The sequence below is a fragment of the Harpia harpyja genome, chromosome 12 (assembly GCF_026419915.1).
Source record: "Harpia harpyja isolate bHarHar1 chromosome 12, bHarHar1 primary haplotype, whole genome shotgun sequence".
NCBI classification, from domain to species: Eukaryota; Metazoa; Chordata; class Aves; order Accipitriformes; family Accipitridae; genus Harpia; species Harpia harpyja.
In genome coordinates, this window is record NC_068951.1 from 8,796,116 (window position 1) to 8,821,745 (window position 25,630).

At 44.7% G+C, this 25,630-nt stretch overlaps 1 protein-coding gene across 7 annotated transcripts in view; it reads right to left on the reverse strand.

The window, feature by feature from the left end:
* The window catches only part of COL26A1 (collagen type XXVI alpha 1 chain), a 182,096-nt gene that overhangs the window by 27,289 nt on the left and 129,177 nt on the right, over positions 1 to 25,630 (reverse strand). For all 7 annotated transcript variants that reach the window (XM_052804514.1, XM_052804509.1, XM_052804512.1 and 4 more), the window contains 3 exons: positions 18,214 to 18,275; positions 5,555 to 5,708; positions 2,262 to 2,306 (listed from right to left, as the gene is read on the reverse strand). In XM_052804514.1, coding sequence (XP_052660474.1) covers positions 2,262 to 2,306; positions 5,555 to 5,708; positions 18,214 to 18,275 — 261 coding nt within the window. The remainder of the gene's footprint in view (positions 1 to 2,261; positions 2,307 to 5,554; positions 5,709 to 18,213; positions 18,276 to 25,630) is intronic.

The window sequence follows — 25,630 nt, forward strand, 5'->3', positions numbered from 1 at the left end:
GTAGCTGCTTTGGAAAGACACTTAAATACTGTGCAAACATCAGTGAAGCCTTTAATACCTTAGAGAGGTGGCTGAGTTAGTCTGTCTACTCAGATTAAGTGGTTAATGGTTACAACAAAGGCATTAACTGTCAGAGCCAAGAGAGTCAGAGGTTCCTGGTTTCTGGGCTACCAAAGGCCTTTGAGTATTTGAAAGCAGTGGCAGATGCAAGCTACAAAGCCAGAGGAAGATCTGTCTGAGTCCAAAGTTCAATGCACTCAGATTTCAAGTTTTAGTCTGTATATTACATATGACCATAGCTCAGCAGAGTACAAGTTAAGTTTTGATAAATTCTTAAGCAATGTCCTTTCCCTTGCCTGGTCTCAAAAGAGGTACTGGACCCTCCAAGAGCAGTGCCTGGAGAACCTGCTGCATGTAGGTGGTGGAGAAGAATGGACGGGAATAGAGGGAGGGAAGGAAGAAAGGAAACAAGCTGGCCAACTAACACCTTCACAGCTGGTACCAAAGGGAACAGGGCTACGTAATAAAAACCAAGGCTCACAGGATTTGCAGCTCCCACATTTGGAGCCGGTTCCCACTCGAGGTGTGTGACAGCCCACCTGGGGCACAAAACCCTGTCCCCCCAGACATTCATCCAAAATCTCTGCATTTCTCAGAACAATGCAATAATCCCCCAATATTAGACCCCCTTGAAAGATTCCCCTTCCTCTCTTCTTTTTTTGCCATTCTGAAGAGATGTCCAAATTATTTTTTGTTACAAAAGAAAATCTACCCATCTCTAATCCATGGTGAAACTTGGCATACTGAAGAAATGAGATTTTTCAAAGGCTTTGTGTAGGAGTGTGTGCCTGTACTTTTATTCAGTCATCAATAAAGATCTGATTTAATTTGAGTATTGAACAAGGAATTAAGGTAAGGTTTTAATTTTGATCAATTTGTTTATCCACAGGACACAAACTGCAGACTTTTCTGTGAATGGAGGGGGTCCTTTAATGGATCTCACCCAACAGTGGATGCTGTACTTGGCAAGCTCAGGCAGGTGATCACGAGCCCATTTAAGAGAGCAAGAGCATTTGTTCACAGCATTGCAAACAGCTTCTCCCCCCTACCAAAAACCTCCAACGCACCTGAAACTTTATTGCAGCAAATTCTTTCCAGCGTACAAGGAAGAACAGCAGAAACACTGTTTTGCAAGCACAACACACTGTGCTGCTGACTGTGGGTCAAAACATTTCCTCGCTTGTATAAATCAGCCTCAATCCTTCAGTTCAACCTTCATAACTCAATCCTGTGAACTTCTGCAGACCAAGAGCAATCATTTGCTGCTAGCATCCTCAATCACACTGCTGCAGTGGAGCTTTAAAGAAACTGGCACTTCCTTCCCCGAAGGTGGAAAGCGCTAAAGGAAAGACTAGGAGAAGCAGCACTGAGTAATGTGTCAGGCAAATGCTCATACTGGTGACAAATGGTGTTACCAGCATAAAAGAGACAAGTGCAAAAGGGAGAAGAAAGAGGGAAGGATTCGGGGAAAAATGGGGAGGGAAATGAAAAGGCCAAATCTTCAGCTGGCATAAATCAGCTCTGCTGCAGTGGCATTGCTTTCAGAGAGTTGAAGCCCACAGCGAGTATTTATCCACCAAAAACATGAAAGAAAAGGCCATGGGAGGGGGGTGGGGAGGCGGGAAGGCAGAGGGTGAGTATTCTACTGCTGGAGACCAAATCAGACATAGAGAGACCTGGATTTTCTTCCTGGCCCTGTCATTAACCTGCAGCACACCATCTGTTCCCTTTCTTTCCCTCAAGGTTTTCTCTGTACAGGAGCAGGGTATTCTCTTTGTATGGAGCTTAGCAAAACGATGCCCTGACTATCACCAGCATCTCTTGGTGCCCCTGGCAGGCAATAGCAGAAAGATAATAACAGTGTTTTTATTTTTTAATGGGAGCATCACTCAGCACATGCCCTGCTTGCTCTAGCCACGTGTCCTCCAGTGAACTGCCTCTCCATCAGGCAGTGCTTTCCATCCTTTGTGTGCTGGGGAAACTGAAAGTCTGAAAGGTGATAAAGCTGGCATTTCACCTCTCTAACCAGAGCAGCCCACGATCAGATAAAACCCAAAGAAGAAACCCAGTCTCTCTATATCTGTCACTGAGGACTCCTGGCCACAGGACCCTTCTGATTTTTGGGACCTATCATGTAACAGGATGCAGCACAGCAACATTTTGTGCTTTGAAAGAGGAAACAGCAGAAACCATTGACTTACCCTGTGGTATTAGCTGCTCCTCTGCACCTCTGTGTCCTTTAGGCTCTAGTTAACAGGGTCAGGGTAAAAAAAAAAAAAAAAGATATGAAAAATTAGGTCTCTTGCTGCCAAGTGGCTCAGCCAGAGTATATATATTTTCTTAATCCTCAGTAAAATGTATCCTGTTGATTAACAAGCTGATCAGAAAGGCCAGCGGTGCAGCTGTCTCAACAGCTTTGATTGCTTTTAAATGATTGTCTCTTCTCAGCCCTGTCACTCACAGAAGAAATAACTACCCTAACAAACAGTAGCAAGTTTTCCTGGACTTCAGCCTGGAGAGGTGTCAGCCAACCCAGAGCTATAAGGTCATCCAGAAACACTCCCACCACTCAAAGCATCTAGTCCATATCAACCATCTTTGTATTAGGCACCAACATTCTGCCCTTAGTCCATCCGGTTGAGAAACTTGGTGGCACGCAAGCTAGGATTTGGATTTGCTTTGGCTGAAAAAATAGAAGCAGGGCAGAGTAGGCAAAGTTTCACAAAAAACTCCAGGGAAGGGGATGGGAGGGACAGAGCCTTAGCTTTCCACAACCCAAACCACAGAGGACACTCAGGTTTGACTTCCACCTACTCTAATATCACACTTGTTGAAAGATGTCCTGAGGTCTACAATCTCTGTAAGTGAACCTGACGCCAGCTTTGAGCAACAAGTCACAGTACAGTGTTGAAATCATGCAAAATGGGCAGTCCCCCAACATCCTAAACCAACTGCGTGAAATTCCTTACACTTCACCAAAATCCACAATGCATTTTTTTGGCTGCCTCTGAATTGTAGATAGAAACTGGTGTGGGCAGGGAAGGAAGCCAAATGTGGACCCAAATCCACGAAACATCCCCACTTAAAGCACTTAAAGCAAGCATTTGAAGCCCACAGAGCTCGGGCAGGGGCTTGGGCAGGCCAATAAGCATGTCAATAAGCAACTTAACTGATTACTTCTAATTGCTGAAAAGCACTGTCCTGACCTGAAATGGTCCAGTGCATGCCTGATTCCCAGTTATTATGCTAGAGTTGTTATTCCACACTAGGCTAAATAAATCAAGGCTAGAAAAATAAAGGGTAACAGTGAGCAAGGACTACACCTGGTAGCATGCAGGCAGGGCTGTAACGCATGCAGCTGGCTGTGCACACAGCCTGGAAGTCTGGCTGATAAGACAGACTCATGTAAAGCTCAGACAACATCACCTCTTTTTTGGAGGTGATCACTAGCTACCTCCTGGATTTACTGCAGGGGTGGAGGGTGCTGATACTGGACTGTGGAGTCAGCCTGATGCAAGTGCTACAGGAGATCTGTCCTGTTTTGCATCACTGCCTGGGTGAGTGGCATTCACTGCTACTTGCTGAGCAAGAGAAGATTATCATGTGTACAGAGCCTCTGAGAGGAGAGGACTTTGAGTGGAAGGGACAGAGTCGTCAGTACTTTTGCTGGATTGACTTTAGTACAATGAAGTGCAGGTGCAGAGATACTGTGACAGCAAAAATAAATGACATGGAGAAGGCAGAATGAGTATATAATGGACACTGGGGGAAACTGCTTTAATTCAGTTCCTGGCAGCCATCACTGTGGTTCTGAAAATACTTTGCAGAACATATTGTTAGTGAACCTCCCTCCATGTTGTGGCATCCTGTCAAATTATAAACATGGACGACATCTGGTCTATGTTGGTTGCTCCAAGTCTGCTGCACTCATGAAGGGCTGCCATAATAAACTGCTTGGACCAAAAAAAAAAAAAAATTAAAAAGCAAAGTAGGCTCTATAGAGGATAAAAAACTAAAGAACTGCTCTGGGACCGAGCAAAGCAACTGACAGACAGGGCTTTGGAAGCAGAGAGCGGGGATGTTGAAATGAGAATGCCAAGGTCAAGGAAATTCAGTGTGTGGGGATCTGTCTAGCCAAGTGGGCTCAGAGGGAGATTTTCTTATAAGTGTATTTTTTTTTCATGCCACAAGAGGGATCATAAAACAGCCCATTGTGTTTACGGTAAATTTAAAAAATATAATGCAGACTGCAACTGATGTTGCTATTCATGGGAAAGTTTTTCCTCCTAATAAAATCAAGAATTACCCCTACATCCCGGTCCTCTACCTCCCCGCACCACTCCCTGATGGGGAAACACTGCATTCAGCGCTCAGTAGGTGAGTATGAATTGTCCCCCTGTGATCCCGATGGCTCTCTGGAGTTTCCTCAGGAATGCTTCAATCTATCCAGGCCTCAAAATCCACAGTCTTTGGACTTAAAACATGTACACTGAAACACACAGGCAGGCATAGTGGGCCTCCTGAGGTTAACAGAAATCTAACTTTCCCAAGACCAGAATTCAGCTCTCAGTAGATGCTCGTGCCAACAGAAATCAAGGCTAGCAACAGGCCATTAAGGCGGGCAAAATGGAGCTTAATACATTAGTTTCTGCGCTTAGCTGCTTTCTTCCAGGAGCATGCCTGCTCTGCGCTGGCTTAACTCACGGAGAGGCAGAGGCACAGAGAGAAAAGCCGAAAATCCCTCTGTGCCAAGGGGTGACCCTCATCCCTGCACTGGCAGTGGGAAGGGCCCCTGAGGAAATCTTGCCCAGCTTGCTGCAGCTAAAAGGATGGTTCAAGGTGGGATCAGAGAAGACTGAATTCCTTCCTCATCCATGAGTCCACATGGGTATTGGCATGCGACCATCTCTGCATTCACAGCTTGGCAGAGAGGGAGGGACAAGAGGCAACATTAAACCTTTAGACCGAGCAGCCCCTGGTGTGGAAGAATCCTGTCTCTAGAGCTAAATAATGCTGACTCTGGCCCTAAAAGAGAGGCTGAAATCTCTCAAAATGCCTCTCCGCAGGGTGGTTTTCCTGCTGAGCGCAATCCCATCCCGCAGCGAGTGTTTGCAAAAACTAAAGCTATGGTGTCCCTGCTGAGGGTGCAAAGCAAAGTGCAGACACGGAGCCACTCGTGCCAACAAGGCTGCCTGCCTTGTACTCATCACACAGCACCACGTGGCCCAAGTGTGGCCGCTCCCGTCAATGGCTCCCTGCTGGATCAAACACACGGCAGCAAACGTGCCCACAAAAAAGAGGAATTGCCCATCTGAAAATCTTAACCCTCTTCTCCTTTAAAGAGCAGAGGGAAGGAGCTGCCAATGTTTCCCTCCAACCACTCTCCCCTGAAGCTTCCAATACTACAGCAGACTGACATGGCCTCCTTTTTAGTTACCCTACAGGAATTGTGTATGTATGGTGGGCGATTTGGTGAAGAGCAGGTTAGGCTTACCAACAGATCCCACTGTTTTTCTCAGGACAGTCCCGGGATTCAGCAGGGGAAAGGCATCCGGTAGTAAATCATCATACCATGTGGCTGTCGTCCCAGCGATTGGCAGGTTGTTTTCCAATGGTGGGCTTCGCTCTGCAGCCTCGAGCAGAAGGATCTAGACAGGGGACATGGGGAAGGCAAACAAGGTCAGTGGGATGGTTTCATACATGGTCTCAATCCTGAAGAGGTCTCGAAACTCCTCTCTTTGCCAGCAGGAGCTGTGAATAACTCTGCATCACAGACCACAGGGTTTTGGTGTTAAAGCTCTAATGTTCTTCTGGAAAGTGGCAGTAATTAGCATAGGAAGCTGCTGTGTTAAGTTGCAAGAGTGTCCTGCACAAACCCTCCTTGGAGAGGGCTTCATTGCTTCCAGAGAGACTCAGCCTCATGTGGGTTTGTCTCCCTGGCAAGAAACATGAAACCAGGGACCAGAGCTGGTGTCAGGGAACACAGCACTTCACTGCTAGGTTACGTCTTCAAATCCAGAGTCATAAGATCAGAAATTACTGAGTGGTATGAGGTGAAGGGCTGTACCCTGGATGCCCAGGGTAGCAAAATGAGGTGCCTCAGGACAAGTACTGGTTATAAGTCAAAGCACAAGTTCTGACCAAATTAAAGATGATGGAGAGTATGAAGCTTTTAAAGAGCTGAAGTGCTTTAATTTTTGAGCGAATAAAAAAAGGCAGGCAATTTCCTCAAAGAGCTCTACTTAGAAGAAATAGGATATTATTAAAACTCACAACTGTTTCTGTACCTTGTAAACACACTACCTTCAAATAAATCCACATCCCAATGTGTGTCCCTGAGCTATTTGGGCCATTTACAACCTAAGCTCCTTGGCAAAGTGACCCTGTTTTCCTTGTATGATTTAGACTGCTGTTCATCAAGCTGTGCTCCTGTGGCCACTGGTGGCCTGTATGAAACTGGAAGTTAGTCTTTAACACGGCTGCAAAAAACCTAAATGCCCACAACAAGTAGAGGGATGGAGGACTCAGGTGGACTCTGCCCACTGACAAACTCCATTAAAGTGAAGCCCAGGGGAGCATTCATTGCACTTTATAATCAACATTTTTAATTAAAGTTGTCACAAAATTAGAATTTTTTTAAAAATAAAATTTTCTATTTAAATGTAAATGCTTCACCCCCTGCCTTCCTAGCCACTAAGCAAGGATGGCACAACAAAGTAGTCTACAGATTTCTTTTGAAAAAGCCTAACCCATCGGGAGCACTGCCCTGGAGCGCCAAGCCCATGTGCTCTGCTGCAAATGAATTTTACCTCAGTTGCTAGACAGAAGCTAAACAGAAGCCAAGGGCAGCACGCACTTTCCTGGTGGGGCAGCCAAAGAGTCAGCAGCCCTGCATTAGCCATGCCTGGGATGCAGAAGCAACCCTGCCACTTACCTGGCAACTGGATTGATCCCTGGCAAAGCTGCCTGCTCAGGATGGACGTAGGATGCCCATCAGGCAGGAGCAGGGCTGAGGTTTCCAGAACAAGAATTTTGATCCAAGCATGCAGCTTCTCCAGCAAAGTCTGCTTTCTAAGCACAAAGCTACACAGGAAAATTGTTCAAGGAGTGCAACACTGTGGTTTGTTACAGCTCTGTCTCTTCCTGTTTGGAAACCACCTAAGCAAATACTGATTTAGGTATAAGGGAAATAAAAGATAATAGGGCTCAAACTTTCCACTAAATCCCTAGAAGTTTCAGCTTTTACATGCTGTGTTGTCTTTACATAATGAAGTCACACTGCAATTATAAATGAGAGTGACTTGGCTCTGCTTGTTTGTTTTTAACTTGTAATTATTACAAGGTTTATCACTTATTTATTACAAGGCATGGTGGGAGCCAGTATTGCAGCAGCGCCAGAAATGATGAACTTCCTGCAGAATGTACTGGCCTGACAGGGGTGAATCAGAAACTAATTAAACTGGGAGCTAGGTTAAGTGCAAAGGAACTGAACCTCAGCTGTTGCAAACAAGCAAAATTCTTCCTTTATTGCGAGTATCTTTATTCATGGATCCAGCATCTTGCTTTCTGAGTAATAAGAAAGCAAAAAGGAATCAGGTCACAATGCTTCTATTCACCACGCTTCTCTGATGCTAGGTAAGGAAGGAATCGGTTCAGTCTGTGTCTTGCACTTCTGTGCTTCTACCTAATGATTTATTTGTCAGACTTTCAAGGAAATACACTATCAGTTCAACAAACACTTAAGCATGTGCCTTACCATAATCGTGCTTAATTCCCATTGACATGGGACTCAAGTGTGCATTGAAGACCTTTTCTGAATCACTTTATACTATCATATTATCCTCTTACTTCCCCAGCAAAACACCTGGATGTTGCCAAAGTGTACTCACCAACAGAGGCAAAACTAATCCTGGAGGCGGCAAATTAGAGGGGCTACAGCCAGGGCAGGTTTAGGATGCTCCTGCTGTGAAGAAGGGACCGACAAGGACTGTCTTGGACAGTATTTTGCCGCAGCCCAGCAGTGTTGCAGGAAGAGGTGATATTAAATCAATAGCAGCAATGGTCAGAGACCAGCAAACTGCAGGGGTCCGGGGCCCTGCCGGGCGGCGCAAGCAGCACTAGCACAGCTCTGCCGAAGGTTGCATCTGGAGTGGAACAGCTCCAAATCATTTTTATGGGTGATAATAAAAACGTGTTACCACATAATCAACACAAAACAGTGGCAACGGTATCCTTTTCATTAAAACAACATGTTTTAAATGAGCGCTCTGCTGATAAACGCTGTAAAAGATTTAAAGGCATGCACAGAATAATCCAGTATGCTCTTTTATAAATTGACTATATATACTTAGCAGTCATTAAGGCTCAAACCATAGTAACAAGTTTATTTTCCCTGGGCAGAAAATGATAGAGGTCAGGAAGTCTCCAGACTTGAAATCGCTGAGAAATTCTAGTTTTTATGATTAGGACTGAAGAAGTGCCCAAAAGAAATAAAGTAGAAAGAAGAGAGCTCTCACATCCGTGAGATCAACAGAGCCAAACTAAAGAAGGAAAAGCACAAGGGATTTAGTCACATTTAAAATCTCAAACTATACACAGTTCTTTCAACAAGGAGTGTCCTCTCATAAGCTAGCACAGCACATAGCACAAACGGGGTCCTTATGCATTATTGCAATAGCACTGGAGCCATTCATCTATTTTCTGTCACGTTCTGTTTTTCTTAAGGCTGCCATTGCTGTAGTCAAGGGACTCGAGGAGAATTCCCACTTTCATTAAACAAAAAAAGAAAGTTTCTAGCCCTCTGAGTAAAATGCTGGAAAATGATACCACAGAGGCTCACAGCCAGAAAGCAAATTAGCAAAACGTGCAATGTATTAAAGTCTCGGTATTAAAGTCTTGGTATTTTCTAGTCAATAAGGTTGAGGTAGAGAGAGGGATAACACCAAGTGAAGGAGAACGTGTGGTTTTGATTGGAAGTCCTCCTTGCAAGCAGTGCCCACCTCTGTTGCTATTACCACTTCCAATGCAAAAGTTATGCCTCTGTGAAGAATGGAGGCAGAAAACATCGTAATGCCACCACATAAATGAAATCTGTCTTGATGCCATGGGTAACATTAGTCGCCCAACCACCCAGAGCAGGTACAGAGAACTAGCTGAAGGGCAGTGCTTGTGGTTGCTGCCTGTGGTGTCAGGAGGGCAGATCCCTGCAGAAGACACGAAGGCCTTTCCTCCCCAGCTTGGGCTGCGTTGCACAAGGTGAAGGATGGCCTCAACTCAGCAAAACACTCAGGCTTTTGTCTTTTTGCACATATGGAAGCAAAAAGTCAAATCTGAGCCTAAATGGACACGCTGAACTGGAGCCTCTGGCAACAGAGGTTCCACCAGCACAAGGGCTTGTCTCTGGTTTCCAGACCCCACCTCTCAGATGCAGCTGAACTGGGTCAGAAAGCTGGAAAGAACTGAAATGGGGCCGCGTCTCCTGCCAACACTGCAGCGGGAGACGGGCCCAATGTAGGAGATGGCGTGTGAACGCGAAGGGAATGCAGGAGGGATGAGGCACTGCACTGGCCAAGGAGCTCACAGGCCAGCGCCAGCGGCAGAGGTTATTGCCTGCAAAACTCACCCCGGGGCCTTTTGAGTCCCGCAGAGCCGCCGGGCTCACCTCTGTACAGGATCTGGCGCTTGCTCTTCTCCCATGGCTCAAAGCCTGGCTCTTCGCTGTGGGGCCCGCTCACATGTAGGGCCCTCAGCAGGGACATTAGTGTTATGTGCCTGAAGCTCAGTCCCAGCTTACTCAACCCACCTCCCCCTTTTCTATTTGCCAGCATAAACTTTCTAAACTTCAGACACATACCACATTTCTTGCGTCAGATCAAGAGCTCAGGCCAGGGACAATGGAAACGGGAGGAAGGTTTTCATCTTCTTGAGATGTTCAGTGTCAGAGGACTTTTTTTGGCTTGTAGTGTCTTTCAAGAACCCTGACTTGGTTGTTTCCACACATCAAAAGAAGATTTCACAAACACAGCCTCCTCCCATCATCTGTCCTCTGCTCACATTCCTGATGTCCTGTAACTAGTAGGTGCTAGAAACAAGGAAAGAACAGCCGGGCTTCCAAAGATTTCAAAATTGATACAACAGGGTTCAGAATGCTTTTTCTTTGGATAAAAATCCATGGAAATGCAGGGGGAATCATTTGACATAATGCAGATGGATATTATTAATTAATAAACAGGGGATATTTGGTCTCTTGAAGCATTGGTGGAATTAACTCCCCTCCATCCCTCTCTAAAGAGGAGGGAAAGAAACTGCATGAATCTAGCTCATCAGCTAAAAATTTCAGTGTAAAATAAGATTCCCTTGATCCTGTAAAGACACAAGCTGATTAATAATGGTAATTGCATAACTTGTTGGACATATCTTTCTTTATAGCAAATTATTTGGCAAAATATAGGAGTTTTTTAATCATTCATCAAGACAGAGAGCTAAACAGGGAGTTTTACAAAATCTGATGGAGAATGGTATCTCTCCTGTAGCAATATGAAACCTGTTAACGCAAGGCTCTAACACAGATGCAGTTGCTTGGTTTCAAAAGCCAAAAGACATTCAGTAAGTGTCCACTAAAATCTGATGAACTGGGTGCCCAGTGAGAACCTGGGTAACTTCATCCTTATTACATCTTAGAGGCTTTGGCCAAAGGGGACAAGATAATTAGTGCATGGAGGAGTTTTCATTATGTTGATAAATTATGTGGGGAGCAATAGCTGATGTCATTTGTAGACCAATGTAGACCAAAAGGTAAGGTTTATGTCATCAGCTATTGCATGGAAGACAGAAATGAGGACCAAAGGCTTCTGCCAATCCATAGGTAGCACAGTTCACACTCTTTCTGCAAAAGTATTTGGTTTTTTGTTCAGTCTTATAGGATTTCCAAAAAAGAGGATGCAAAAAGTGACTTTCATCAGCAAGTATCTTCTGGAGGGGAATCAGAGCAGAGAAGACACAAAAGCATAGGGTAGCCTACTGGTTTAGATGAAAGGCGGGCAGTGTTCAGCAGATCATTAGACTGTCGAGGCTTTGCTTGAGAGAGCAGCAGTGAGGGAAGGACTGGCAGTGGTCCTACTGGGTCACTGCACTCTGAAGCACCTGGGGAGCTTCTCTGATATTGCTACACATTGGAGATTTACCTTTGCTGCTGTGAGCCCATGCAGCCTGCCATCACTGGTACCCTGAAGTGTTAGAGCCAGGGGAAGAAGCTAGATGTGGAAAGGATCCAGCAATCCTTCAATGCCATGCTAAGAGCTCATCGCAGAGTCAAGTACACAAAGGAGCTCAGAGTGAAATCAGATTCCCCATCATTTCCTTAAAACACCTGATAAAAATACATCAAAGCTATAACCTTTCATGCTCAAAATCACATCATTCTTCCCTGCCCAATTTATTGCTTGTCACCTGCTGGGGATGTAGCAGTGCTACGGATGTGGAGCCAGGCCAGCCTGAGATGAACTCAGTCTTGACAAAGTAACGTCTGTTCTCAGCAATGGCTTTGAGATCAGGTCTCTGCTTCTCACCAGGTGAGGAGCCCTCAACTCTGGCTGAGAGATTCACATCAGCTAGCTCAAATAGGCTGAGATGCCTTGTGTGCTCTCCTCCTCCACTGGACTCTAAATGAAAAGCTGCAAGAAGAGAGCGGCACAACTGGAAAAGATAAAGGGCTTGGTCCTTTCCTGGCTTGCCTTGGTACAAGCTGAAAAAAAGGACCCAAAGTAATTTTTCTTTTATGATCATACTTTCCTTATGAAGCTCCACTAGAATTTCTGATTGAGAATCAAGTGGAAGTTTGCATGTTTGGGCACGGGATTGTCAAAGGATTTGAGCACTTGCGTCCCTTAGGCTCCTCACATCCCTCCCTTGATGAAACCTAATTTCTGTCCACAAAAGTATTTTGTTAAAAAATAGATTGTAAACAATGTTCCCAGGTATTAAACACACCAAAAGCATTTCCTAATGTAGACATAGGATTTGCTTGGCAAATTAAGTTGCATGTCATAGGAGAAGAGAATTTTTCAAAGTTATTTTATGAAAATATTAAACCTATTTGACTAAAAATGACAAACTTGTAACTAAAAGACTTTGCAGGAGAGGATGGTGGAAAAGGAGGTCTTTAAAGACTTTTTGTGGTTCTGGCAAACAATTTACAGCATTGGCCAAACACATGGAACAGTCTTAGGGAACAGATTGCTCCTCCAATCCAACAGTGATAAGAAATAAGATCCAACAATTACTAGACTTAAGAACAAAACGATTTTAACCATCATTCTGAAAGACGGAAGCATGCCCAAATGAGAGAAAGGGCAGTACCTAAACTGCCTCAAGTGTCCTAATCATAATCATGATTATTGCTGATTAGAAAAAGGCCAATGAGATAGATGCAAAGTTCAGATATGAACACTGACACAAAATTTGGTTTGCCCACCCAGTTTTGGTTCATGGTTCACCCTTGTAAAAATCAGTTAGGAAGTTGCATTTTCTTCTCAGGGACATTTGTTACATTAACTGACCTACAGAAACTCAGCATTAAATTAAAAATTTTACAGGGATTGATTTAAGTTATTGCTACTAGAAACGAGCCGGTTAATATACAGCTACCTGTGAAATAGCCCAAATGCTCCTTAAATTCAATGCATTACTGGACCTGGAGAAGCAGATTCTGCACAGGGTCATTAGGAAACGTTAGAGATTAGGTAAGCCACCTTCCTGTTCAGAACAGAAGGAAAACAAGTAACTGCAGGTGGCAATCACATACATAACACAGAAAATCCCTGAAAGTCCTTGAAATATGAAGCAGCCACTGATGTCCACTCTATAGAACCAGCAGCAGCCTCACAGCCAAGCAGCTGGGGCTTCCACCCCAATTTCTCAGCCATATCACAGTACCATGAAACATTTCCTGTTCTCCAAATACTTCTCCACTACAGCAGGAAATTGTTTTATTGCATGTCAGAGAAACAAAAGACAAACCCCATAAAACATCCCAGACAGCTGCCAGTATTTCATGTAGCTGCTTGGAAGAAGGGGAAAATAGAGAAACATTTCATACAATGATTACATTAAAACTCCAAGTAATGGTGCTTCGTAATCAAAAGACACAGGGTAGTGAAGGTGCTGTGGGATAATCTGTTCTAAATAAATAGGGTGATTTCATATAAATAGCAATGTATTGATCAAACTCTGTGCACAGTACAAAGATTTTCTTTAAAACCTTTCAGAATCTTCTGCATGGGGAATCACATTACAAGGACTGTTTTCATGCAAAAAATATGCACGTCATTTATCAATCACACAGTGAATCAATCAGACACTAGATATGTAATGTTATCTCCCTGCATTAAAGCTGTAAGTGAAATGCCACAAACTTCTCAAAAGCAGTGTCAGGAGATAAGACTGGGTTATATCAACTCAGATCAAATGCTGCACTCAAGCTCCAGCCAATAGCTGGGATTAATACTGCACTGCTCGTAGCTCTGTGGTGGAGTTTATTAAAAGAAACTGGGTGAACAAAATGAACAGAAATTTTTATGCAGCTGCCTGCTTTCCTGCTAGCACTACCTGCCGTGGGCAGCGGTGCCGGTCTCTCCCGACACTGCACCTCTCTTGAGCTTTGGTGGAGTTTGTCAAGACTTAGTCTTGTGACACAGGAGGGCAGGATCAGGCTCAGGAAATCCGGAAAGGAAGGGCTGTACACTCTTCTCGCTAAGAAGCTGTGCTGGCCTAAGGAGAAAACTTTCGTATGAAATAAAAGCAGGGTTCATTCTGTCCTCCCACCAGTGAGGCTCCCCGCAGGGTCAGGGGGTGCTGCAGTGATGTCAGGTTAAGATGTCATGGGAGAGAAGTAAGGTTTGGCACATTGGGGCTTGGGGAGGGGGTAGTTTTCTTCCAACCTGCACACTTTCTTGTCCTTGACCCCAGGAGCAACACCATCCTCTCTGATGTAGATTCCCATGGCCTTTAGATTTCAAGCTCAACACCACCAGTCAAGCTTTCAAATTTCTGGCACCCAAATGGGTCTGGTATCACACAAATGGAACAGGCCAACTCCATCCTGGGGAGATGGCAGGGTAACTCAAAACAAGGGAGGTGAGGATGGAACTGGATTCCATCTCCCTTCACCTCCTTTCCTTCAGAAACATCTCCTACAGCCACAAGGACAACCTAGAGCAGCGTTAAGGAAAGCATGACACACGTGAAGAGTTTGTTCTGCTGCACAGTTCAGCCATGTCTCAGGGTGTCTCTCCTCCCCAAGGGCTATATAAGAACCGGTCCATAATGAGTCATTTTTCATTCCATTTGCTCTGTGTTTATTCTTGCTTCTCGCTTTCTGATCCAACTCTCGTATTACAAAAATCAGAGGGTTACTTTTATTACCTCATTTGGACACTGATCTTACAAGTTGGATGAACCAACTCGTAATAAGAAAGATGAGACCATTTCTGGTTATATCCCCATTTTTTAGGGGGACAGCTACAAAAGCCTGCAGAACAGGAGTGGGGAAAGAAGAAACCACAGTTTTGCAGCCTCTTCTTCCATGGCTGAGTTTAAGTTTCTTTTAAGTTTCTTTAACTTGCCCTTCACAGCCACTGGAGGACAAACATGCATTTTACAAATCCTCACACATAACCAAGAAAGGCTCCTGGCTCCTGGTCCCCATTGCAGAGGTGTGAGGAAGAGATTGTTTTTCATTTGTCCCTAACCTACTCTATTAAAGCAAAACTTCTCGCCCAGCACCGATCTGCCCAGGTCCACAGTGCCTTCAGAGGTAGCTTTCCACATATTTGCTCTCACCCTTCGGCCTTGCAGTAATTTATAACAAGTCTACACACGCTCCACATGCCTCAAAGCCCTTACAACAGGTGCCAGTGGCCTTACCTGCTTGAAGCTGACTGGCTACACTGAGACAGCTGATCTTACCCATTGCCATTCCCTGAGCTCACCATGGTCATGCTGGGCTGAAATTCAAGAGAGGAAAAGCAGCAAAGCTCCTCAACTTCAGCTGTCTCCAGAAGGAGCAGGACTGTGGCAGGAAAATCCATCTCTGCTTATAGGAAGGATGAACTTCCACATCTGTCATTGCAGAACAAGACAGCAAAAATGAGGGGGAGATCGGTCTCCAACATTGGCAAGGCATGTGTGTGCCCATCCCATCACTCCTGCCTCCCTCTGAACCGCTTCAGGCTGTTGTGTTGAAATGAGACGTTACAAGAAGACAGTTTGGAATGCTGAGAGACAACTTCACATCCAGATCATCCAGCAAAATAGGGATCTTTCTCCAAAATCCAGAGCAGGAATGTGGACAACACTAAACAAATGCAAGCACCTTTTTAATGGAGGTAGCTATTATTGAATAACAACAACTGAGGTCATTACATCGCTACATAGATCGAACTGAACTCAAATTAACCTTGGAAAAAAGTGTGAATCAGCATATTTCTCTTGTGTACAGTACCGGCATTTGTGTAATGCTGCTTCACTCTCTATTTAATTGCTACAGTCAATTTTTGCACAGCACCCACAGCTTTTCAAAGTGGAAGCCAAAAGATTGATAATGACATTGCTGGGCTGTGCTGCAGAAGGCACCCTTGCAGAGACAGGGTCTTTAGTACTTCACAATAGAAAGAAATAACTCACTTTGCTCTGCAAAAGTAAACCTTTTGATGAGCTTTGCTCCCAACTCAGGTCTCTGTGGGAGCACAGGAAAGTCAGAAGGAAACCCATCACAGCAACAACACAAATTGCCTCAGTGCAACAATAAAACAGAGACAGGATGCACTGTGCCCAAGACCGAGAGCTGACAAGAATCAAGTTACCCAAAGCCCCACACTTAAAAAGGCAGAAGGTGTGGTCTTGGCTATGGCTGGGACTGAGGCAGTACCAAAATCCTCCAAGTGCCATCTCCAGGGTCTGGCTGGCTACATCTTGGCACTGAACTTTGCAGGCATCTGCCTCACTGTCCTCACATCGGAACGTCTGCAAGACTACGAAGTCTTCAGCCATCAACACTATGTTTGTTGATGATGACTCAGTGCTCCCTCCTGAACGCAGAGCAGGTTGCAGCCAGATGGCTGCCAACACAGGAAGCATTTCCTAAGGACAGCACATCAGATTTGCCAGTCAGGAGACAAATGCCAGTTGTTGCACAAGTGTCCTAGGTTAGAGTAGAAGACAATGTGCTTCTGCCTTCACTACAGGTCCCATGCAGAAGGCAAGCAGGCAGCACTTCCCAAATACTGTGGGCAGCTAGCAGTTGGTGTCAACACCAGAGAGCAGATTGCTTTCAGGTGATGGGAATACCACCCAATTTAAACCAGCTTCATATCTGTAAGACAAACCCATTGACCTGGGTGCAGTTTCACTCTTGGGCTAAGACTTCTCAAGGGGATTTGGGTAGGTAGGACCTCCTTCCTCCTCCATGAAGTCCTGCTAGGGCCTCAGCTGAAGTTGTCATCAGCCTCTCACGCTTTGTTACCTGACAAAAGTGCCGAGCAGCACAAGCCAGCAGAGTGTGGGCACTCTGATGTCAGGACAGTCTATCATTTTCCAGTGAGCCAGATATAGAAAATCCTGGAAAGCAAAGGAAGGTACAGCTGGCTACAGGCTGAGCATGGGAGGGCTGATTTACGTCTCTCTGAGGCTGGTCTCATGTCTTTCTTGGATTTGGGACTGCACACGCAGAGGTCAGTCACCAGCCCCTCTCTCCTCTCCAAACGCCTCCAGTTCCTCCCTGCCAAAGAACGCCCACCTGCCAGGTCCCGCTGCTTGGAAAAACAGTCCAGCTCATCTTTGTCCTTTGCACCACAACAGTTGTTTTAACTCGAACAATTCTTCTCCCCAGAATTTCATTCCCCCCACCTCTTCATTTTCATGTAGTGAAATGTAACTGTGAAGGCTTTGAGGAAGTTCCAGACAACATTGCTCACTCCGTTTCAGCACAGACAATTCCCAAATTACCATAATATCATGCACTGGCCTCAAAACCACCACACATCCACCACCACCCCCCCCCCCCCAGAAAGGTTTCTCCCCAAATTCTTTTATGTCATTGATAACTATCAGTTAATGAATAATAACAGCAGCACATGCCTTAAAGGGACCAAAGCACTGTATCTAACAGCCAGGATTGGGCTGTCACAGGAGGGACCACAGATCAAAGGGGAATGACTGACTCAGCTGCTTTGTTGCTAGACTGGAACAATTTATCTGAATCCCAGTAGGTAGAAATTAAAACAATTTGCAGAAAAAAAACCCACAACATGAAGGTCTCCCCTCAACATTTGTCTCCACTAAACTATGCACGAAAGCCTCCCATCTTTCAGAACAGGGATAAAAAAGCAGGACTGGATAGCACTTGAAGAGCAGGCTAATGAACAACTGTTCTTAGAAAAATCTACATCCTGTTACTCCTCTGTTATGCACTCTACGTCAGTAAAGTTTCTACAAGGCATTTTTAGCGAGAGAGACCAGAATCAGAGCCTGCTTTTTTCCTGAGCCAGAGGAATCACTGCTTTACATCCCCATGTTATCAACCAGCTGAAGGCAAGAGATTTTTTCATAGAGCTCTTTCTGCCCTCTGTTTCTGAAGCAAAACCTGAGCCAACGTGTTCCAGCTGAGAGCAATGAGCTATTTATTGTTTATTAGCAGCTGCACACATGTGACAGTGGTGAGCGTGGCCCGAATGCACCACTGCATGGCAGCCAGTGAGCTCATCATGAGAGCCAGGCAGCCGGAGGCAAAGTGGACACAGTGTGAGGGGAGGCTTGTAACAGGCAAACACAGCAATAAGCATGATAGCAATACATGACACGTTATTTATCAGGTCTGAGCATTATTTAGGAGGAGCTGAGCTGAGCAGCTGGAGGGAAGAAGAGAGGCAGAGATGCAGCTGCATGGGAAGTGGAAAGAGCTAGGCTAGAGGTGAGCAATGCCCATGTGCACAGCAGTGCTGCCCTCGGTTCCTGGGGCAGAACCACTGCCACAGTGTGTTCCTCGCTGTGGACAGAAGGACAGACACCTGATCTCTCCAGGGCTGCCAACTCGACATCTTTTTCACCAGCAACTCTTGGAAATTTTTGCCAAATGGAAGAATAAAGGCAGGTCCTTACCTTGGCCTCCAGCGTGTTTAGCCTCTCAGTCATATCTGCTAGTCTTGTGCAGTTCATGCATTCTAGAAAGAACACAACAAAATGTAAAATTTCTACATACTTTGCATTTTAATCCATGGCTTTCAGTCTGCAGACCCTGATCCCTTTTTGATCCAAGGCACACAAAAAAGTGATTCAAGATCAGTTATGGGGGGAAAATAAGTATTCAAATCCATTGCACAGATGAACAGCCACAACCACATTACATAGACCTTGTTTGGGGATGTTTAGTGGGGTAGACTGTGAAGCCAAGTTCCCAATAGGTAGAAGGTAGATGAAGAAAAAATTAGTTTTAAAACTTTTCATGGTGTCAACCAGCATGACCTGTTGTCACCAGCAGAGACGCTTGTTCTGCTACTGGTGCAAGTTGGTGTGGCACATGCTCCCACCTCACAGGACACCAGGCTGCACAAACACTACTCCATTTAGCTCTCTGCTGTACCCTCTCCTATACTGTCCTCGTCAAATACCAAGGAAAGCAACAAATATACAAAATGCCCATCTCTGTGGAGTCCTGCTCCACCCCTGCACTCCCAGGCCCTGTTACCGCTCCCACAACAAATCATCTGTCTCAGTGACAGCAAGAAAATCCAAGACAGACCCCAGGGCTGATGCAGACCGGAGCTGCAGCCCGAAGTCATTTCCATCTCACTGTGCTCCATAGAAGCAACAGATAGGCAGCAACCACCAAAGGGGTCTTGACAGGATGCCTTAGCAAGAACAAACATTAACATAATGGGCTCTGAGTGCAGTTTAAAATGATCGCTTGATACAAAGGACACCACTTATCTAAACAGAAGGCCTGCTGCTTTTCCTCTGTTTTCATTTCAGCAGTTTTAAAGTGAGTGAAGGAGGATAAAGCCCTGAACAGAGATTTAATCAACAAGGCACTTTCCCAGCACTTTGCAGCGGTGTTGAACTGCCCGCTCCCAGCTCTCAGAGAAGCTTTCCAGACTGGATCACTCGCCTATCATGACTTCTGAAGCGCAACAGTTTTTAAAAAGGGAAAATGACTTGCAGCATGAAGTATTTCAGAGAAAAAAACATCCATATTCAGATGATGAATCGCTGCCATCTTGCGTCCCACGAAGGAGAAATACATCCCTGTGTGCATTTCTGGGCTCCTTAAGGGCAGAGCCAGCTTTCATTGACTGGCCATGGAAGAAGTATTTAATCCTGGTATTTCCATAGGGCTGGGGATGTTGACCTGTAAAATTCTTGAGCCCCTTAACAGACCATTCAGGTGCAGCTCAGGCTGAGGTTGTACTGATGCAGGGGATGTTGAGTAAACCCAGTGCCTACCTATGGCAAGGAATGAGCGAACATGGGTTTTGGCCTGACTAAACATCATCCTGACACCTAGGCCTCAGTTGTCTCCCCTAACAAGCTTTGTCCCCTTTTGCACAAGGAGCCCCAAGGAATCTCTCCAATCTTCACCCACAAACACTTTTCAGTTTTATGAAGCACATGGTATGTACTGACGGCTCTCAGCCATGCAAAGATTTTAGCGCATGGCTTGGAGGCCCAGGAAGCCTGGCTGCTCCACATTAGTGATTTACAGTCTAAGAAGATTGCTTGAGTGCTAACGGCAACCAAGCACCCTTTGCATAAACCTTCCAAAGAAATTCTCTCCTTGACCCTCTATGAGGAGCTGCGTGGCTTCCCAAAGGAGCTAGACATAGAGCTTCCACGTCACGATACCCAACATTTTGCAGACAAAGCACGTGATGGTTCAGGAACACTTATATTGAGGGATTTCCTCACAGGTTAATACTGGCATGGACTTTTTTTTACCCAGTAGGAAATAACATTTGTTTATTTTTATTCTCTGCAATAGGTCTTGGGCAATATTTTTTGGCTTGAATTGGCCCATGAATACGCAAGTGCCATAAGCACATTGTCCCACAGGGACGGAAGTCATGAGGCTTGTTTGGTCTAGATCTGCTTGTGGTGTGTAAAACAGGGAATTACGTTCTGCATGTAACTGGCTTCATGCTTCTGATCTTGCGCATCCCCACAGAAAGATAAGACTGAATAAATCCAGTGCTCCTAAGAGCCAAAAGGCGTACCAGATGTGTTACAGAGCAAATAAAATATGGAGTCCTATTCTCCCTTCTGCCGGCTTGCACATATTAAAAACTCCCCTAGGTTTAGAGAGACTGACTTGAACTGTCTGAAAACCATCTTCATGCATAATTTGAGATGGATTGATCATTTAAGCTCTCTTTGGAGAGCTCAGCTCATAAAAAAGGGCTTGTAGTACCCCTCTGCACAGGGGTGAATCAACCAGCTCCCAGGGGGGTGGATACTCTGATTGTCTCTGCCGGACAGAGTGTACAAACAGCACCAGTCCAGCAGCCCTCTCTGCTCTTGAAGAGTGTCTCAAAGAGCCCTCTCAGCTTCGTTTGCAGCACAAAAGGTTAGATTTAAATGAACAAAATGACAGAAGAGGGGAGGAAGCAGCAGTGCCACTGCATGGTGAGATTTGTGCTAATATCTTCTTTATGTCAGTGATGCCTGCTGAAACATATGGAAAACACAGCCCAGGTCAGAAAGAGAACTACTTAAGCTCAAGTTAGATTTGAACTCTGATCCTTTCCTTCGTGAAATACCTGGAGACCCAGATCCACACCCAAGGTACTTAGCCTGGACCCAAAAGACATTTAACTAATCCAGGAAGTAGACGTCCTAATGCAAAAGATCTTCTTACTAAGGCAAGCCGTCCTGCCAACAAATCCTTGTGACATTTAGTTAGCTAACCAACAGACAGATGATGCTTTCAAACACAGAGATGACTGCTCAGTACTGAAGTTACAGAAACTACATTCAAAGCTCGCTCACAAAACACTGGGGACCAGGCTGCTTCAAGGTCTGGGGTCGTTATCCGTCCTTGCAGAAAGCCTGAGAATGGTGGTGACAAATCAAGCTAATAAATGTCTTCCCTGACTACTATGCACTGAAGTATTTAGTGTCTAATCCTGACGGCTGGTGGTTCCAAGGCCTGGGACTGTGAAGTTGAATTTCCTGATCAGGGTGAAAGCAGTCTGCTTTATTAAAACGAGCTTGAGAATCTCACATCACTTTTTCACATGTAACAAATATAACATTGGGGCAAATACACATACTCTCTGACCTGGAACTCCAGAGCAAATGCTTTCTGTATCTGCAGAAATCCATCACTTGTTGCTACACAGAACGACAGTTTATTTCCCTCATATTCCTAGTTGGCAGATTTGTATTTTTCCATCTAAACTCTGAGAAAGGAGTTGTGATTTCATTCTATGAAGCCCAACCTCAAAACACATGGTAGGATTTGTTTTAGAAATATTCCAGCAGGGAGGATAGATAATTGAGATAACGAACATAAGACTGTACCAGCATATCGTGTGACACCCAGTCTGTCTCCACAATGTCTCACTGTTACTGTCCTAGCACACTTCTCCCTTCCTGTCCTCCCATTCCCCCTCTGCAGATGCATCAGTAAAGCAATGCAACTGGAGGGAAAGAAAAGTCTAATGTATCAGAGATGCGGTACACTCCACATGCCAGAAAAAAACAAGTCATGTACCCTGTGCCAGCAGTGACCCACTTAACCCTGATCCAAAGGTTGCTACATTTGACCAATCTTCGATTAAAGGCTGAAGCCAGCGCCTCCAGCACTGCAGCTTTGCAAACAAGCATCAGGCTCTAAGCCTGCAGCTTCCACTCTGGATACACTCCTACAACAAGCAATTTACAGCGGTGAGTGACTGACTTCAGGTGCCTTGCTAACTTGGCATTCCTGCTTTGCAGGGCTCGAGCAGCGTTTGCATAATTTCATGATTAAATAGTTGCATATTTCAGCTGCTCAAGACTGAAAGCCCCACAAGTCTTCAAACTCCTCACTCAAATCAAGATTAACAAGAAAGGCGTGATAACGGCTTTATACCAATGGGGCTCTAATGATTTCAGCACAATTATTGCAGTGGCACTGAGGGGAGTAAAAAAAAAAAACAAACAACAAGCCAACTTTCACCACAGGGCCGCAGGTCAGAGTTTTGCACAAAACAGCAAAGAAACCTCTTGGCATCTCAGCCCCATTTCTCAGCTCTGACAGCCCACGCTCATTTGTATACCCAGAGTCTCTGCAGAATATTAAAAGGGCTTTTGGTTTCCCTACAGCCAGATGCTCAGTAGATATAAATTGCACAGCTCAACTGAAGTCAAGGGATCAAGGCTCCGTCTCTCTTTTTCTTGATGGATTACTCCAAAATTCATATTTCAGAGGAGAGGCGGAGGAGGTGGTTTATAGCATATGAAAGGGGAGAGAATTCTGGAATCACATAGCCTTTGTTTAAACAAATAAAATCTTTGACAGCCAGTTTTTTCAGGACCGTATTTTGCCATTAAAAGAAACTTCAACCTTGCAATGCAATGGGGTGTAGCACACAATCAGGCTTCAGGACATAAGAATTGCGTTTGCAGCTCATGCTTCAACCTGCTCGGGACTCTAAACAATGCACTCCTCTCCTCTGAGTCTCACTTTCCTTTCATCCATTGTTAGTGTAATGTTTCTTCTGTAAAGGACCCAAGGTCAGAGGATGAAAAAGGACCAAATGTTACATACACACAGAGAAATAAATTAGTATATTTGATTTCTGTGATACAACCTGCCTGGCAGCTCTTCTCTCTCCATCTAACGAAGTCCACCAATTTCATTGCACTTTTCAGAAATGGACATGCATGAAGGGGACAAACTCGGTTAATCTCCGGGTAGGGGGAGCAAACCAGAGCTGCAGCAAGGCTACGCCAACAGCCCATGTTTAGAGCGCTGGGAACCCAACAGCTTTAACTCTGCACCAGCAATGGCACAATCAGGACTATTCAGAGCAGGTCGCATGCACCACACTGTTATGGTTTGGGGTGCACTGTCTTACAAATCAGTAACACACAACTTGAGTAGGTCCAGTTTGAAGAAAATTTTGTCTTTCAAATGAAGCAGGAGACCAGCTTTTCTCAGTTAGTAGACACCTCTCTCCTGGCCAAGTTCAGAGTAGTCTCTGGACAAACCTGGAAGAGCAGGGATGAAGTCAGATAAATTAGTCCAGGCAACTATGTTTCTTTGCAAGGAGAAACCCATGAAACTCGAAACTCTCAAGGGAAATAGGAAGCACGGCTAATTTCTTCTGTCAACTTGGTGAGCACCCTAGATGTTATGCACCAGAGATGTATTTTGACAATCTAGAGATAAAGCACCAGATCACTGACCCCTCCATCCACTTGTTGCCACACATACACACAGTTTAGCCAGCAAAAAACCAGTGACACTTTCCAACTCTGGCACAGAAGAAATTTCAAGTCAAATTCCACGTAGAAATATGAACACAGATCTCCTGTGCCTACCTAGGTGGCCCTCAGCAGGGGACAGCCAGCCTGGGCTTGCATCTCCACCCCTCTTTAATTTGTCTGATTTGACCCTTCCAGCCTTTTTACATGGATACTGAGTTTCCCTAAGTAGTTTATGTTCTGGCCCTTTGCAAAAGCTTTTGCCAGTGCTTGTGAAGGATAGCAGGCCCAAGCCATAAATCACAGCCAACCTGGGATCTGTTTTTTCAAAACGTTTCCTCTAATGAGAGTCAGATGTTGGCTAGATAGACTTTATTAATTGTACTTGTTTAGAATCAGTCATGTCTGTAGCTCTGTAACAGGGCTGGAGCATGTGAAAGGCAAAGAGCTGACAGCAACCGTGGAGAGGAGGAACACTTGTGTCGCCCAGTAGCCTCTGGTCTGAAGAGCAAACAGGAATCAAAGGTCTGGAGAGCTGCAGGAGGGAAGGGCTCCTACTGGGATATCGTACGCCCTGGCCACGGCTCAGGTCCCAGTAAGCTGGAGCAAGAACTGTTTCTCTGTAAGGGGAAGCTCTCAGAGTTTTGTTTAGTGTAGGATCATTAAGAGTCTCTCAGTTTGCTGCCATGATATTTACTTGTGGCGTGCATTGCAAATTATCACCTTTTGGCGAAGACAGTGGCAAGGGAAGGGCCCCAGATGGCCAGGGTCTCTCAGAGCAGTGAAGCTGGAACAGACAGTCCAAGACACCCAACTGAAAAAAGAAGAGCTCATTAGGTCCCTCCTCCCACCAGCATTTCAGTGTGTTCAGCTGCAGGGGAAATCTGTATTGTTGCTGAACTGCAAACATTGCATGCTGTAACCTAAGTGTGCATAGACTGGACACGCACAGGACACAACCACATTCTACAGCCTTGTATTTATAGAGCATGCTCCCTTCTGCTTCCACTGCACAGAGATGGCTGAGCAAGGCTGGGTCTCACCCATGGAGAAACGTGGAAGGAAGGACAGAGGGGAGAGAGAGACCATCTTCCTTTTTGCCCCCTTTCTGGGTCAAACTACTACTGAAAACCATAGGCTACTCACTTCCAACACCCAGTTCCTCTAATCCCAAGTTCAAAACCAGCACTAACAAAGCCCCACAACATTTCCGCTCAGCATGACCGTTAGTGCAATTAAAGTATCTCACAGATAAGGAACTGGAGGCTCAGGGAAATTTAAAGACTGTCTCATTGACCAAAGAGGGTTTGTTCTCTCCCACAGTTTTCACATCGGGATTTTGCAGGATGGAAAGTTTTGTTTTCACCTGTAAATTGTGAGTTATTAGGCTGCGTATCAATATGAAACAGAACACCTATAGAATATTTTTGCCTTTTTACCATCATTACAGATAATTCACCATGTCTGCTAGGAGACCCCGATCACTGCCAAAATTTCTCCATTTGTAATCTCTCTCTCTCTTATATCTCTATTATAATAACGCTTATCCTTAACTTTACTGGCTATCTTTAAAAAGCAGCTCAAATTTCCTTTCTTATGAGAACTGCTATCTGATCTTTTTCTGCTTGTAAAATATTCATACTTCATTTTCATGTCTACCTTCTTAAACAGGAAAAGGCTCTTTTTCCCTGAATAAGCAATAAATATTTTTTCATTATCATGATATTCTGTGATTTTGAAGCATCTGTAAAAAAAACCTGAGCAAAACTGAGTGAAAAGAAAGTTTACCACAAAATACACTTTTGGAGTAACAACTACTATTTGAGAACCCACATAAAATTTGGTACATGGTTTCAAGTGAAAAAAATGGGTGCAATGTTTTCAATTTTTGCAGTATTTTATCTAGATTTAAAAATTATTTTCATAGTTTCTTAATGACATGATTCAGTCTTAAATTTTGAAATAGCATTTATTTCAAAACTCACCTAAATTAAAAATGAAATGAACTAATTAAATAGTCTTAAGTGAAACTAAATGGTTCACTTTGGGTCAATTGAAATAATTTGGGTTGACCCAAAACCATATTTTAGTTATTACGTTGTGTCAAAACCTT